Here is a 14,414-nt window from a genome sequence, read left to right on the forward strand (position 1 = left end):
TTCTTGGATCCCAAAAGCGCGGAGATTTGCCCCAAAATGCCCAACCCCCCTGGATTCCCCCCCCTCAAAAAAAAAAAATGGTTTGGGCCCCCAAAATGCCCCCCCCCCAGGACTCCAAACCCCTCGAGGTGCCCTCCCCCCCATAAAAAAAAGGTCTGGGGTCCCAAAACCCTTGAGTTTCTCCCCAAAGTGTTACCAACCCCCCCCCAAGGAACCACACGTGGGGGGGGGCAGCGCCTTTATTTGGGGGGGCTGCGGGGGGGGGGAGGGACACATTTGGGGGGGGGTCCCAGGCTCAGGGGGCTCCTGGGGGGGCTCCAACTGGAGGCAGCTTCGGATCGGTCCTGAGCTGTGGGGGGGGACACCAGTGTGCTCCCAGTGCCCCCCCAGTGCCCCCATTTACTGGTTGTGCCCCCCCCGCAATCTCTTCCCAGTACTCCCAGTACACCGTGCCCCCCCCCAATGTTTCCAGTGCCCAGTCAACCCCCCCCAGTGCTCCCAGTGCCCCCAGTATTACCAGTTACCCCCCCAGCTCCTTCCCAGTGCTCCCAGTTCCCTCCCAGTGTCCCCCCCCAGTATCCCCAGTACCAGTTACCCCCCCAGCGTGCCCCCCCGGCTCTCCCACTTCCCTCCCAGCCCCCCCCCATCCTTCCCAGTGCTCCCAGTCCCCCCAGTACCTGCCCCCCCCCACGCTGGGGGGCCGTGCTGGAACCAGGGGGGGCCGGGGGGGGGCGGCGGGCAGCTGAGGGCAGAAATGGGGGGGGGCAGATTGGGGAGGGAGGATTTTTTTTTGGGGGGGGGCGTGGATTGGGGGGGGGGGTCGGATTTTGGGGGGGGGCCTCACCTGTGCGGCCGTGGACGAGCCAGAGCCCCCCCGCCAGCGCCGCCCCCACCACGAAGGCACCGAAGGAGACGGCGGCCACGGCCCCGGGGGGCACGGGGGGAGCTGGGGGGGGGCAGCGTTAATGGGGGGGAACTGAGAACCCCCCCCCAAAAAAAAACCTTCCCCCCCCCAAAAAAAAAACCAGCACTCACCCGCGGGGGGGGGCCTGGGCTGAGCCGCAGGGGGGGGCTGGGGGCGGCGCAGGAGGGGGGGGGGCGGGAACGGCCCCGGGGGGGCACCTGGGGAGGGAAGGGGGTTAGTGGGGGGGGGCGGGGGGGGATCCCGGGAGGGGGTTATTGGGGAGGGGTCCATTCGGGGGGGGCATCTTCAGGGGGGGGTTACTGGGGGGGGGTCCTGTTATGGGGGGGGTCCCATTGGGGGGGGTCCCATTGGGGGGGGTCACTGGGGGAGGTTATTGTGAGGGGGTCCCGGGGGGTCCCGTTGTTGGGGGGGGTTTTGGGGGGGGGTCCCATTGTGGGAGGGGTTCCTGGGGGGGGTCCCAATTGGGGGGGAGTCCCGGGGGGGTCCCAACTGGGGGGGGTCACTGGGGGGTCACTGGGGGGGGTCGCACCGGGGGGGGCGGTGCCGGCTGCTCCGAGCGTCACCACGATCGGGCGGCTCACGGTGCGCAGCGCGCGCGAGGGGGCGGGGCCGGGGCGGGGCCGGGGGGCGGGGCCTGACCCCGAGGCTCCGCCCCCTCGGCGGGGACACGGCTCCGCGCGGCACTGCCGGGACACGGCAGGGGGCGGGGGGCTGCCGGCACCGCCCCCCCGCACCGGGACCCCCCCCCCCGGTCCCATTTAAATCCCATCCCACTCCCGCTGCCCCCCCCAGTCCCGGTAGCCCCCCGTGCCCCTCTGCCCCCCCCCATTCCCGGTGCCCCCCCGGTCCCAGTAACACCCCCCCAGCCCATTTAAATCCCATCCCAACTCCCAATGCCCCCCCGTGCCCCTTTGCCCCCCCCGCATTCCCGGTGCCCCCCCCCCATTCCCTGTGCCCCCCCCATTCCCGGTGCCCCCCCCCGTGCCCCTCTGCCCCCCCCATTCCCGGTGCCCCCCCCATTCCCGGTGCCCCCCCCATTCCCTTGTACCCCCCCCCATTCCCTCTGCCCCCCCCATTCCCTCTGCCCCCCCCATTCCCGGTGCCCCCCCCCATTCCCTCTGCCCCCCCCATTCCCTTGTGCCCCCCCCATTCCCGGTGCCCCCCCCCGTGCCCCTCTGCCCCCCCCATTCCCGGTGCCCCCCCCATTCCCGTTCCCCCCCCCTTACCGCGGGCAGCCCGGTCCCGGCGGCCCCGGCGGCCCCGGTGCGGCAGAGGCGGAGGCGGCAGTGGAGGAACTGCAGGGGCTCGGCGAAGCGGGGGGGGAGGCGGAACGAGAGCAGCAGCCGCCGCCGGGACCCCCCCCCCGCCACCGGGCCCCCCCCGGCCGCCCCCCCGCAGCCCCCCCGCAGCACCACGAGCGGCCGAGGGGCGGCCCCGGGACCCCCCCCGGGGGCTGAGCGCGGAGACACCGAACAGCGGCGGAGCGAGAAGCCGAGCCCGGGGGGGGCGCGGGACAGGGAGATCTGGGGGGGGCACGGGGGGGTCAATGGGGGGGCGTCAATGGGGGGGGGTCAATGGGGGGGGGGTTACCGGGGAGGGTCAATGGGGGGGGCGTCAATGGGGGGGGGTCAATGGGGGGGGGGTTACCGGGGAGGGTCAATGGGGGGGGCGTCAATGGGGGGGGGTCAATGGGGGGGGCGTCAATGGGGGGGGGGTATCGGGGGGGGTCAATGGGAGGGGGTCACTGGAGGGGGGTCAATGGAGGGTGGGGCACTGGGGGGGGTTACCGGGGAGGGGTCTTTGGGGGGGGGGACTGGGGGGGCACTTGGGGGGGGGGATCACTTGGGGGAGGATCGGGGGGAGGGGTCAGAACCCAGGGGCACGCCCCCCCCCCCGCCCCCCTCCGCCCCCCCCCACCTGCACGAAGACGCGCGCTCCCGCGGGCACCGCGCGCGGCCCCGGGGCGGGCGGGAACTCGGGGGAGGCCGAAACGTCCAGGCGGAGCCGGGGGGGGCAGCGGGGCTGGGCCCCCAGTGCCACCAGTTACTGCCCAGTGCCCCCCCAGTGCGACCAGTTCCCCCTCAGTGTCCCCCCCAGTGCTCCCAGTGCCCTCCCAGTGCCCCCCAGTTCCTCCCAGTTACCACCATGTCCCCCCCGGTGCCTCCCAGTTACCCCCCAGTGCACCCCAGTGCTCCCAGTTACCACCCAGTGCACCCCAGTGCCCCCAGTTCCCCACCAGTGCCCCCTAGTGTTCCCAGTTCCACCTCAGTGCCCCCCCAGTGCTCCCAGTTACCACCCAGTGCACCCCAGTGCCCCAGTTCCCCACCAGTGCCCCCCAGTGCTCCCAGTTCCCCCCCATTTCTCCCCCCAGTGCCTCCCAATTACCCCCCCGTGCCCCCCCACTCACCCCCGCTCTCTCCCCATTGCAGCGCAGCCTCGGGGGGCTCGGGGCCCCCCCCGGATCCTCGGCGCCTCCCCAGGGCCAGCCCGGGGGGGGTCCTGCGGGAGGTGACACCTGAGGGGGGTCCCCTCCGTGTCCCCCCCCCCGGCCACGAACCCCCCCGGTCCCCTCCCTGCCCCCCCCCCATTGGCCCCCTCCCCACCTGCGGGCCCCCCCCCGGGGAGCAGCAGCAGCAGCAGCAGCAGCGGGGGGGTCCGGAGCGGCGCCATGGGGGGGTGACGGGGACAAAAGGGGACACCGGGGCTGTTCCCAGGGGTGTCCCCCCCCGCGTGGGTGGCCCCAAGGCCGCCGTCTCCCCGGTGACACCAAGGCCGGGGACGTCACCGCGGGGGCGGGTGGCACCGGTGCCCCCCCCCGTGTCCCCAAGGTCCCCCCCATGTCCCCAAGGCCCCCCCATCTCCAAGTGCCCCATCACGATGACACCCACGGGTCCCCACTGTCCCCAAATCCTAATGCCCCCCCCATGCCTCCAGTGTCCCCAGTGCCCCCCCTGAGTGTCCCCCATGTCCCAGTGCCTGTGGCTGGTGCCCCCAGTGTCCCCCTCATGTCCCACCAGCTCCTGTCCCTCTTACCCCAACGTCCCCCATGTCCCTAATGCCCCCCAGTGTCCCCAGTGTCTCGCCCCCCCCCAGTGCCCCCCCCCACTGGGTGCAGTCCCCTGGGATTCCCCGGCGCCCCCCTGCACTTCCCCTCATGTCCACACGAGGGCGCCACTGAGTGGCGCACCGCGTCCGGAGACGGCGCGCCCCCGGCTCGTGGCTTTTGGCGGGAGCTGTGCACGGGCAGCCTCAGCGGCGCCTCTGCGCACGCGCGGAGCCGGGCGCTGCACTTCCGGCTTCCGGCCGGCAGGTGGCAGCAGCGCCACAGGGCCCGCAGTGCCCCCCCCCCATAACGGCCACTTTCCCAATTATTCACTTTTTTTTTTTCCATATTTTTATTATTTCTGCCATGAAAAGTACAAAGAGTCCAATATGGGGGAACGGGGCAGGCCAGGGAGGGGGGGGGGGGGCTTGCTCAGGGAGGGGCCTTTCCCCCAACCCCTGTGTTTTCTCCTCATTCTGTGATTCTGTGCCCCCCCCCCCCCCAAACGCAATAAATATCGTAATAACATTAATATTAACGCAATAAATATCCTAATAACACAAACGCAGCCCCCAGCCCCGCGCAGAGCCCCCCCGGGGGGGCTGCAGGTCTTATTGCTACTGAGGTGGGGGGGCCCTCGGCCCCCTGCCCCCCCCCCTTCCCTGCCCCACCCTTGGGGTGTGGGGGGGGGGTCACCGGGCTCGACCCCACAGCGATTTTTTTTGGGGGGGACACGGGTAAAACATCCTGGGGCGGGGGGGGGGCAAAAAGCAACAGGGAGCTGCGGAGGGGCGCGACGCAACGCAAAGGGGAGCGGGGGGGACATGGGGGGGGGGGGGCGCAGAACGGGAAATAAATAGGAACAGAATAGGAACGGAAAGCAGCAAAAAGCGAAAAGGGTCCCGACGGAGGAGGGGAAATAACTGAGAGTTAGCGCAACGGCAGTAATTAAGGGTAACCGTAATGAGAACGACAATAATAATAGCGGGGGGGGACGGGGGGGGTCGGTTCTGCCCCGGTCATCGCCCAGGACGCCAGAACCAGCCGGGCAAAAGCCCCAGGGATCCGGGGAGGACGAGCAACAAAATCCCTGTGCATGGAGAGGGGTTTTTTGGGGGGGAAAAAGGGAAATTCCCAGCCCCCCCCCGCCTCCTGGGGGTGCAGGGGCTCAGGGGCAGCGGGGCCCATGCGAGGCCCCGTGAGGGCCAGACCCCCCCACACCCCGACAGAGGGATGGATCTGGGGGAAGGTTGGGGATTTTTTTGTTTTGTTTTGTTTGTTTTTCTTTTTTTTTTTTTAGTCTTTTTTTTTTTTCTTCTCTTACAAAAATAGATGGTTTTGTGTCTGTCACACCGGGGACGGCCCCGGTCGCTGCCCCAGCCTCTTCTCGACCTTTAACCGCTCCCGTCACTGCAGCAATTCGTTAATATTTGTTCTTTCGCCTTATCAATAAAAAACGAGGCCCCTCCCCGCTCCCCCCCCCGATCAAAAAAGGGACAAAAAAGGGCTCTGAAGAGACGAGAGCGCAGACACCACCTCCCCCCCCCGACCTAAGCGGGAGAGGGGCAATCTGGGGCACCCCCCCCCGCTTCGCACCCGTTTGGAGACGGGAGGAGCCGAATTGGGGGGGGTTTGCCCCAGTTGGGGGGGTTCGCCCCCGGCCCCCCCCCCCCACCAAGGAGTCGATGGACGGAGCCGGGACTCGAACCCGCGGCCCCCGGCGCCGCTCGGTCCTAGGGGCGTGGCCTCCAGACCTGGGGGTGTGGCCTCCAGATATGGGGGCGTGGCCTCCAGCCCTTGGGGGCGAAGGCAAACCCAGGCGGAGTTGAGGTGTGGGGGCGTGGCTTAGGGGCGCGGGGCGTGGCTTAAGAGAGTGGGCGTAGCCTCGTGCGCCAAGGGGAGACGCCCCCAACACGTGCAGCCCCCGGGAGTGCCAAAAGGAGGGGGGGGGAGTCGGGGGGGGGGGGTGGCTCTTCTTTGGTCCTGGGGGGGGTCTCTGGGTGTCGAGGGGGTGGGGGATGCCGCCCCCCCCCCAGTGTCCCTGCACTGGCACCCAGGGGTGCTGCCCTCGAGGGGGGGGGGCTCCTCCAGCTTCTGGGGGGGGGTCGGGGGCTCCTCGAGCTGGGGGGGGGCTCATGAGGGGGGGCTCCAGTCTTTAGGGTGCCCCCAACGTCCCCACACCCTCCAGGGCCACCCATGGGTGCTGCCCTCGGGGCCAGGGTGCACTCCTCCAGCTGGGGGGGGGTCCCAGTGGATCGGGTGGGCTCGGGGGGGGCTCGGGGGGTCCCCTCAGGCCTTGTGCTGCTTGCTGGTCTTGAAGGAGACCTGCAGCACGCGCTCGCCCAGCCGGTAGCCGTTGAGGCTGGCGATGGCCACGGCGGCCTCCTGGTAGGCCGGCATGGTGACGAAGCCGAAGCCGCGGCCCTTGGCGGTGGCCGGGTCCCGCACCACGCGCACGGCCGTGACGGCGCCGAAGGGCCCGAAGAGCTGCCACAGGACGCTCTCGTCCGCCTCGGGGGCCAGGTTGTAGACGAAGATGCACCACCCGCCCCCCCCACAGCTGGGGGGGGGGGGCACGGGGGGGGACAGGCCGCCCACCCCCCCCGAAAAGCCCGGCACCGCCTCGATGGACAGCGGGGAGAACCTGGGGGGGGGGGGGGGGTGGTGATGGGGTGGGGGGGGGGATAAAAGGGGGGGGTGGTATGGGGTGTGGACACCCCCCCCCAACACACACACGGAGCCAGGGCCCCCCCCCCAGTAGCAGGGAACCCCCCCAGTATCAGGGACCCCCAGTATGAGGCTCCTCTCCCACGGGGGTCCCGAGCCCTTGGGGGTGCAGAGCTGAATATGGGGGGGGGGGGCAGGAGGGTTTTTTGGGGGTAGGGGGGCAGAGGGGGGGCGGGGGGGGGGCCGTTACCTCTTCACGCTGTAGGCGACATTCAGCAAGTTGTCAAGCCTGCAAGGGGTGAAATCGTTGGGGGGGGGGGCCCGGGGGTGCCCCCACATCCCAGGGGTGCCCCCCCACGTCCCAAGGGTGCCCCCCCACGTCCCAGCGACACCCCCCAAATCCCGGGGGTGCCCCCAAACCCCGGGGGTGCCCCCCCCCATGCCACCCGCTCCCCAACCTTCCCCCACCCCATGCCCCATGCCGCCCCCCACAAGCCCCAAGGGGTGCCCCCCCCCATATCCCGTAGGTGCCCCCCCCACCCCATTGCCCCCCCCGGGGCTCACCGGAAGCGCTGGGGGGGGTGGTGCAGGGCGCTGTAGCGGCGGGTGCCGGGGCAGAGGCCGAGCAGGGCCCCCCCCGCCCCCCCCAGCTTGTGGCCGGGGCTGGTGGCGAACTTGACCGTCAGGGGCTCGGAGCCCCCCAGGGGCTTCTGCCCGTGCAGCCCCCGCACGGCCTCCTCCGCCTCCGCCCGCTTGTCGAAGCGGATGAAGCCGACCCCCCGCGAGATGCCTGTGGGGGGGGGCAGGAGCCCTGAGACCCCCCCGTCCAAAAGGAGAGACACCCCGCACCCAGAAGGACCCCCCTCCGACAGCAGGGACCACCTCCCTCCCAGCAGCAGTGACCCCCCCCAACATCAGGGACCCCCCCCCCAACACCTGGGACCCCCCCCCAACAGCAGAGACCCCCCCGCAACATCAGGGACCACCTCCCCGACAGCAGGGACCCCCCCCCAGCAGTGACCCCCCCCCCAAGACCCAGCCATGGGACCCCAGCTGCCCCCCCCCATGGACCCTGCTGACACACCCCCCGGGGGCTCAGGCACACAAGGAGGGTGACCCCCCCTCCCCCCCCCAATGCTACCCCCTGGGGACCCAGGCATTTGGGGACCCAGGTTTTTAGGGACCCCACCCCATTGGGACCCAGGTTTTCGGGGCCCCAGGTGCCTGCCCCCCTCACCCCACGGGAACCCAGGCATTTGTCCCGTGTCCCGCCCTCGACAATGCCCCCCCCCGTCCCCGTCCCCGTCCCCGTGCGCACCGGTGCCCTGGTCCACGAGGATTCGGGAGGTGATGATGCGGCCGAAGCGCCCGAAGAGCTGCTCCAGCTCCCTCTGCCCCACGGCGCGGGGCAGCCCGCTCACGTACAGGTTGGCGTCGCGGATCGAGGCCGAGCTGGGCCGCGCGTAGGACACCTAGGGCGGGCGTCAGCCCCCAGGGACCTGGGGACCCCCCCCCAAAAAAAAACCACGCCCCTACCCCCACCCCCCCCCCCCCATGGCACCTTGATGGTCTTGGTCTGCAGCTTGAGGCCGTTGAGGGTGCTGATGGCCTTGTCGGCGTCGCCGGCCTCCACGTAGTTGACAAAACCGTACCCCAGGCTCTGCCCTTTGGGTTTTGGGGGGGGTCAGGGACCGGGGGAGGCACCCCCAGCACTGGGGACGGCCCCGTCCCTGTCCCCCAGCCCCTGTGTTCCCCGCAGAGTGCGCCCAACGAACGGGGTCCTGTCCCCGCGACCCCATCCACGTTCCCATCCTCGTCAAGGTCCCCGGGGACGTCCACCCCGTCCCACATCCCATCACCCCAACCCAGAGGGTCCCAGTGCCGCCCCCATGACCCCATCCACGCACCCTGAGACCCCCAGGGGACGTCCGCCCCGTCCCCCGTCCCCCCGGTGTCCCACCCCCGTCCCCGTCCCCCGGTGTCCCGTACCGGTGACCTTGTCGCGGACGAGCTTGCAGGACTCGATGTCCCCGAGGCTGCCGAAGAGGCTGCGCAGCTCGTCCTGGCTCATGCTCTGGGGCAGGTAGTTGACGATCAGGTTGGTTTTGCTGTCATCGGCTGCGGGGGGGCCCCCGGGGACCCCCCCGTTGGGCAGCGCCACCGCCGCCGCCGGCAAGGCCACGGGAACGGGGCTGCAGCCCGACGGCCCCGCCGCGCCCGGAGCCTGCGCCTCCACCGTGCTCAGGATCTGAGCGGGATGGGGACGGGTGTCACCGGGGTGCCACCACCGCCGCCACCGGTGTCACCAGGACACCACCACCACCGGGACACCACTGGTGTCACCGGGATGCCACCACCGGGCCGCCACCAGTGTCACCAGGACGTCACCGACACCATCACCGGTGTCACCAGTATCACCAGGATGCCACCACCATCACACCACCAGGACGCCACTGGTGGCACTGGGATGCAGGGACGGGCGTCACCGGGATGCCACCGACAGCACCGGTGTCACCGTGATGCCACCACCGCCACCACCGGGACGCAGGGACAGGGACATGGGGGGGTGACACGGAGCACAGGGGGCATGGGGATGCCGGGGGCTGCCCCCCCCCCGGGATAAAACCCCTTTGTGCACAGCCCCCCCCCCGCCCGCCCCCGGCAGGGGACAATGGCGCTTTGTGGCCAGGGACGGGGCACCCGGGGCTGCCAGACACCGGCTGGGGGGGGCACGGGGGGGGGCAGGGGATGAAAGGGGGGGAGGGAGAAAATCGGGAGCAGAAAAGGCAAAAAGGAGGAAAGGAGCTCAAAAAAAAAAAAACGGGGTTTGCACGGCCGGGGGGGGGGCAGCAACGTGCGCCCCCCCCCCCCCAGGAACAGGCCCCACGCGGCCCCCCCCCCCGCCCACGCGTGTGCAAACCGCAGCGGCTCCACGTGCCCCCCCCCCGAGCCCCCCCCCGTATGTGTCACACGCGTGCCCCCCCCACAGCCCCCCCCCATGCGTGTCGCCTCCGGGGGGGGGGGGGTGAGGAGGGGGCGTGGGGGGGGCACGGGGTGGGGTCCGGGGACCGGGATGGGGGGGGGCTGGGGATGCTGGGGGACGGGGGGGGTGAAGGATGATGGCGGGGGGGGTCCCGGCCGTGCCCCCCCTCGCCCCCCCCCCATTTTCCTACCGTCACCATTGTCGCGGGGCTCCGGGGGGCTCCGGGTGGGGGCGGGGCCGGACCCCCCCGCGCTGCCCGGCGAGGTGGGGGGGAAGATGAAAGTTGGGGGGGGGTACCGGGGGGGGCACGGGCGGGGGGGGCTCGGGGCGCGGCGGCTTCGGAGCGGCCCCGGCGTTCTTAAAACGTCCTTGGGCGGCCGCGGGGCGGGGCGGGGGGGGCGGGGCCCCCCCGGGGCCCCCCCAAAACGAAGGCGGCGGTGGGCGCGGCCCCGACCCCCCCCCGGTGATGGTTCGGGCCGCGCCTCCCCCCCCTCCAATAAATGGTTCAGCCCCGACCCCCCCCCCACGTGTGCCCCCCCCCATGAGCCCCCCCCACCCCATCGGACCCCCCCCATCAGCTCCCTCCCCCCCAGCCCCTCCCAGCCCCCCCCCCACGAAGCCCATTGGCCGCCGAGAGGGGAGGGGCCCCCCCTTCCCCCCCATTCCCCCCCCCCCCCAGCCGGGGGCTCCCCAAGGAGCCGGGGGGGGGCCGGGGGGGGCGGAGCCGCCGCCTTCAGCACCGGGGACAGCGCCAGCACCGGGACAGGGCCATGGAAAGGGGGGGGGGGGGAACAACGCTGCCGCCCCCCCGCCTCAAAACGCCCCCCCCCTCACCTAACAACCCCCCCCCAGGCCCAACAACCCCCCCCCCTCTGCTTTCATCACCCCCCCTAAAAGAAATCAAGGGCACGAGGCGCTAATTAAAAGTGATCGCTTTAATTGAACGGGGTGGGGTTTTTTTTGGGGGGGGGGCCAGGCACAACCTCCCGCCCCCCCCCCATTTACCCCGCGGGGGTGGGGGACACAGAAACATTGGGGAAATAAATAAAGAGAACGTGGGGGGGGTAAGGGGGGGGGGGGGGCACCAAGCCAGTGCTTGGAGCTGTGCGGGGGGCGGGGTGAGCCCCCCCCGTGTATTTTTTTTTTGAGGGGGGGCCCCCTGCATATTTTTTGGGGGGGGAGCACAGGGTGCGCATGCCCCCCCCCCCAGTGGGGAGGAAAAATCCCCCCCCCGCCGTTGTTTTGTACAAAAACGGGGGTTTTGTACTCGAGGGAGCTGAGGCCAGGCTGGGGGGTGAGGGGGGGGCCTCTTGGGGTGCCCCCCCCCGTCTTGTGGCCCCCCCCCAAAAAAAAAACTACGTCCCCCGGGGCTCGGGGCGGCTCTTGAGCGCGTGGCGCCGCATGTGCCAGGTGAGGGAGGCGCGCTGGCGGCAGCGGTACCCGCACACCTCGCACCTGAGAGCGAGGGGGGGGCGTCAGGGGGGGGCTGCGGGCCCCCCCCATTAAAAAAAAAAGCCCCCAAGCCCCCCCCCCAACACGTTACTCACTGCAGGGGGGTCTCCCCCGTGTGCGTCCGCCGGTGCACCTCCAGGTGGTTCTTGCGCTTGAAGGCCTTGCCGCAGCTCTCGCAGGTGAAATCCCGCACGCCTGGTTTTATTTTTGGGGGGGGGGGGGAAGGAATTTAGGGTCCCCTCGGTGTCGTGGGGGGGCCAGTGGGGCCGGGGGGGGGCTCACCGTTGTGGCTGAGCATGTGGCGGCGCAGGCGGGCGGCCAGCTGGAAGCGCTTCCCGCAGCCGGGCTGGGGGCACTGCTGCGCGCGGCCCCGGCGGTGAGCCAGCCGGACGTGGTTCTGGGGGGGGGCAAAATAACGAGGGGGGGGCACGGGGAATAAAAACGGGGGGGCTACGGGGTGCGGGGGGGTACCTGGAAGCTGCTGAGGGCGACGTAGACCTGCCCGCAGCCCGCGTAGGGGCAGGGGATGGGGTCCGGGAGCCCCTCGGGGTCCGGGGTGCGGCCGCGCCGGCTTCGTCGCCGCCTGGGGGGGGGCACGGAGATGCTGGGGGGGGTGGGAATCGGGGGGAGCACACAAAGACACGGCGGTCCTGCAAAGGATCTGAGCCCCCCACCCCCACCCCATGGCCATGGGGAACAGAAATCGCCCCCCAAAAAACTCAAAAGCTCCCCAAGAAGCTCCCAAAACCCTGAAAATAAACAAAAGCCCCCAAGAAATAACAAGAAAAGCCCCAAAAACTCAAGAAATACCCCCAAACCCCAAGGAAAAACAACAAAGCCAAGAAGAAGACCCAAACCCCAAGAAACTCCCCAACCCCCCCCAAACCCCAGAAAACGCCCCCAAAACCCCCAAAACCCCCCCAAACCGCCCCCCCCCCCCACCTCTCGGGCTCCCTGGGGATCTCGTAGATGATGGCCGAGATGTCGCCGCCCTCAGGGTCCTCCGCTGGGGGGGGGCTGGGGGGCTGCCGGGGGGGGGCCGAAGGGGGCCGCGGGGGGGGCTCGGCCGCTGCTGGGGGGGGGGATGCGTCCTCCTGCTTCACCCCCCCCGCCTCGTCCTCCTCTGCGGCGCCACAAAGAGGGGGTGAGGGGGGGACACGGGGTGCCCCTCCCCCCAAAATATCACCCTAAAGCCTCTTCCCGTACCTGTTTTAGTGAGGGGGGGTCCCGGGGGGGGCGCGGGGAAGGGCCCCCCCCCCTCCAGCAGGGCGCAGGGCAGCTCCTGGCCCCCCCCCACGCCCAGCTGCAGCCCCTCCAGTGCCTCGTAGCCGGGGCCGGCCAGGATGAGGAGGGGGGGGGCTTGGAGCAGGGGGGGGGCCTGGAGCAAAGGGGGGGCCTGGAGGAGGGGGGGGGCTTGGAGCAGTGCGGGGGCCCCCCCTTGAAGCAGGGCAGGCGCCCCCCCCTCAGCCAGAGCCCCCCGGGCCCCCCCCAGGCGCAGGGGGAGGGGCAGGGGGACGCAGACCACCGCCTCCACCGCCGCCCCCTGCCCCTCCGCAGCCCCCCCGGGGGGGCCAGGGCCTGCGGGGGGGGCCACGACCGCTGTGCCCCCCCCCCGTGCTGATGGGGCCCCCCTCGGGGGTGCCTCCGAGCCCGAGCTGCAGCCCCTGGAGGGGGGGGGGGAGGAGGAGGAGGACGAGGAGGAAGAGCTGCCGGGAGCTGCTGGGGGGGGGAGAAAAAAGGTGAGGGGGGGGGCAGAGGGGTGCACTGAGTGCCCCCCCACCAAAACTGACCCCCCAACCTCCCCCCCAAATAATGGCATCCCTGAATCCCCCCCCCAAAAATAACAACATAAATGGGCATCCCACTGCTGCCCCCCCCCAGACCCCCCAGCCCCCCAAGCCCCAAATCCCTGCCCCACCATCTCCCCCTGCTGACCCCATTCCCTCCCCCCAGCCCCCCAAACACCCCCCAGCCCCCCCACACCCACCCCCGCCGTCGCTGTCTGCCTCGGAGGCGTCGTCGTCGGAGGGCCGGGGGGGGGGCAGGGGGCAGTGCAGGTCCTGGAAGTAGCGGTGGCCACGCTCGCACTGCCACACGGCCGTGGTGGACAGCCCCACCGCCGGCTCCAGCTCCGCCAGGCGCGGCTCGTAGGGGCAGCGCTGCCGGTGGTCCTCGTACCAGATCACCGCGTGCCGCAGGCAGTTCACGTTGCGCCGCCGCCCTGGGGGGGGCCACAGGCACCGGGGGGGGGGGTTAGGAAGCTGCCTGACCCCCCCCGGGTGGATAGCCCCCCCCCCCTCTGTACTCACTTTTCTTGCGTTTGGGTTTTTTCGGGATCTGCTCCCACGGCTTGCTGGGGAGAAGGGAAAAAAATGGATTGGGGGGGGGGGAATTATAGGGAGCAGCCCCCCCCCTCCCCAGCTGGACACCCCCTCGATCCAGCCGGGGAAGTGATGGGGGCCGATCCCTCCGCCCCCCCCCTCCAACTGGGAAGGAGACAGGTCCCCCCCCCAAGCCCCCCGGTGACCCCCGGTGCCCCCCCCCAGCCCCCTCCCTGGCCCCCAGCTCTCACCCCCTCCTCCCGGCCCCCTCCAACCCCTCGCCCCAGCCCCCCGCCGCCCCCCGGTGCCCCCCCCAGTCCCCGGAGCCCCCCCTGCTCCCCCCCGCCGCCCCCCCGCTCACCCCCTCCTGCCGTTGCGCTGCCCCCTCTCCAGCCCCAGCAGGTAGGCCGCCAGCTTGGCGTCGCTCCAGCCGCTGCGGCGCCGGAGGTCGACCCAGGGCCCGTGCGCCTCGCCCAGGTACACGCGCCGCACGTCGTACTTCTTGCGGGACTCCAGGCGGCGCCGGGCCCGGTCCGACTCCGTGAGCCGCGGCCGGCCCCGAGCCTTCCGCCCCCCCCCCGCCGCCACCGCCGGGGCCCGCCCGGGGCCGCCCGGTTCCGCTCCCGGCTCCGGTTCCAGCTCCGCTTCCGGTCCCAGCTCCGGTTCCGGTTCCGGGCCCGGCTCCGTTTCCGGGCCCGGTTCCGGGCCCCGCTCGGCCGCGCTCATGCCGGGCCCGACGCCGCCGCCCCGAGCAGCGGCGCGTGCTGATGACGCCATCAAGCGCGCGCCGCTTCCGCCCGCAGTGCCCACACCTCCCCGCCGCCTGGCTTCGCGGCGCCGTAGCGCGCACGCGCGGCGCAGGGTGCCCATACACACACCTGGACTGACTTCCCGGCCCTGTAGCGCGCATGCGCGGCCTCGCTTCCGCCCGGCTTTGCTTGGCCGCCGTCAGAGCGGGCACTGCGCATGCGGGAGGCGCTGCCAGTACCTCGGGCTTCTCTCCGTGCCCCTATCCGACCGCCC

At 71.5% G+C, this 14,414-nt stretch overlaps 3 protein-coding genes across 4 annotated transcripts; all 3 read right to left on the minus strand.

The window, feature by feature from the left end:
• Positions 1–279: 279 nt before the first annotated feature.
• On the minus strand, positions 280–3,660 carry LOC311425770 (transforming growth factor-beta receptor type 3-like protein). The gene is made up of 9 exons (XM_084501771.1): positions 3,529–3,660; positions 3,333–3,424; positions 2,843–2,947; positions 2,152–2,448; positions 1,455–1,608; positions 1,036–1,122; positions 845–946; positions 678–742; positions 280–349 (listed from the first exon to the last, which is right to left on the minus strand). The coding sequence occupies exons 1-9, from the start codon at positions 3,593–3,595 to the stop codon at positions 296–298; spliced, it is 1,023 nt and encodes a 340-aa protein (XP_084357897.1). The 5' UTR covers positions 3,596–3,660; the 3' UTR covers positions 280–295.
• Positions 3,661–6,004: 2,344 nt separating this feature from the next.
• On the minus strand, positions 6,005–9,884 carry ELAVL3 (ELAV like RNA binding protein 3). Its single transcript, XM_084501762.1, has 7 exons — positions 9,809–9,884; positions 8,625–8,883; positions 8,197–8,300; positions 7,954–8,107; positions 7,200–7,425; positions 6,886–6,924; positions 6,005–6,612 (listed from the first exon to the last, which is right to left on the minus strand). The coding sequence occupies exons 1-7, from the start codon at positions 9,815–9,817 to the stop codon at positions 6,258–6,260; spliced, it is 1,146 nt and encodes a 381-aa protein (XP_084357888.1). The 5' UTR covers positions 9,818–9,884; the 3' UTR covers positions 6,005–6,257.
• A 744-nt stretch (positions 9,885–10,628) lies between these two features.
• ZNF653 (zinc finger protein 653) lies at positions 10,629–14,376 on the minus strand. Of its 2 annotated transcripts, none has more exons than XM_084501774.1 (9): positions 13,753–14,376; positions 13,380–13,423; positions 13,058–13,291; positions 12,277–12,789; positions 12,013–12,193; positions 11,542–11,653; positions 11,353–11,467; positions 11,166–11,265; positions 10,629–11,073 (listed from the first exon to the last, which is right to left on the minus strand). In XM_084501774.1, exons 1-9 carry the CDS (start codon positions 14,259–14,261, stop codon positions 10,974–10,976), a joined length of 1,908 nt encoding a protein of 635 aa, XP_084357900.1. In that variant the 5' UTR covers positions 14,262–14,376; the 3' UTR covers positions 10,629–10,973. The 2 variants fall into 2 exon arrangements, with proteins under 2 accessions (XP_084357900.1, XP_084357901.1); XM_084501775.1 differs by having other exon boundaries at positions 12,277–12,786; positions 13,753–14,375.
• Between the last annotated feature and the right edge of the window lie 38 nt (positions 14,377–14,414).

The sequence above is a fragment of the Aythya ferina genome (assembly GCF_964211825.1).
Source record: "Aythya ferina genome assembly, chromosome: 33".
Lineage (NCBI taxonomy): Eukaryota > Metazoa > Chordata > Aves > Anseriformes > Anatidae > Aythya > Aythya ferina.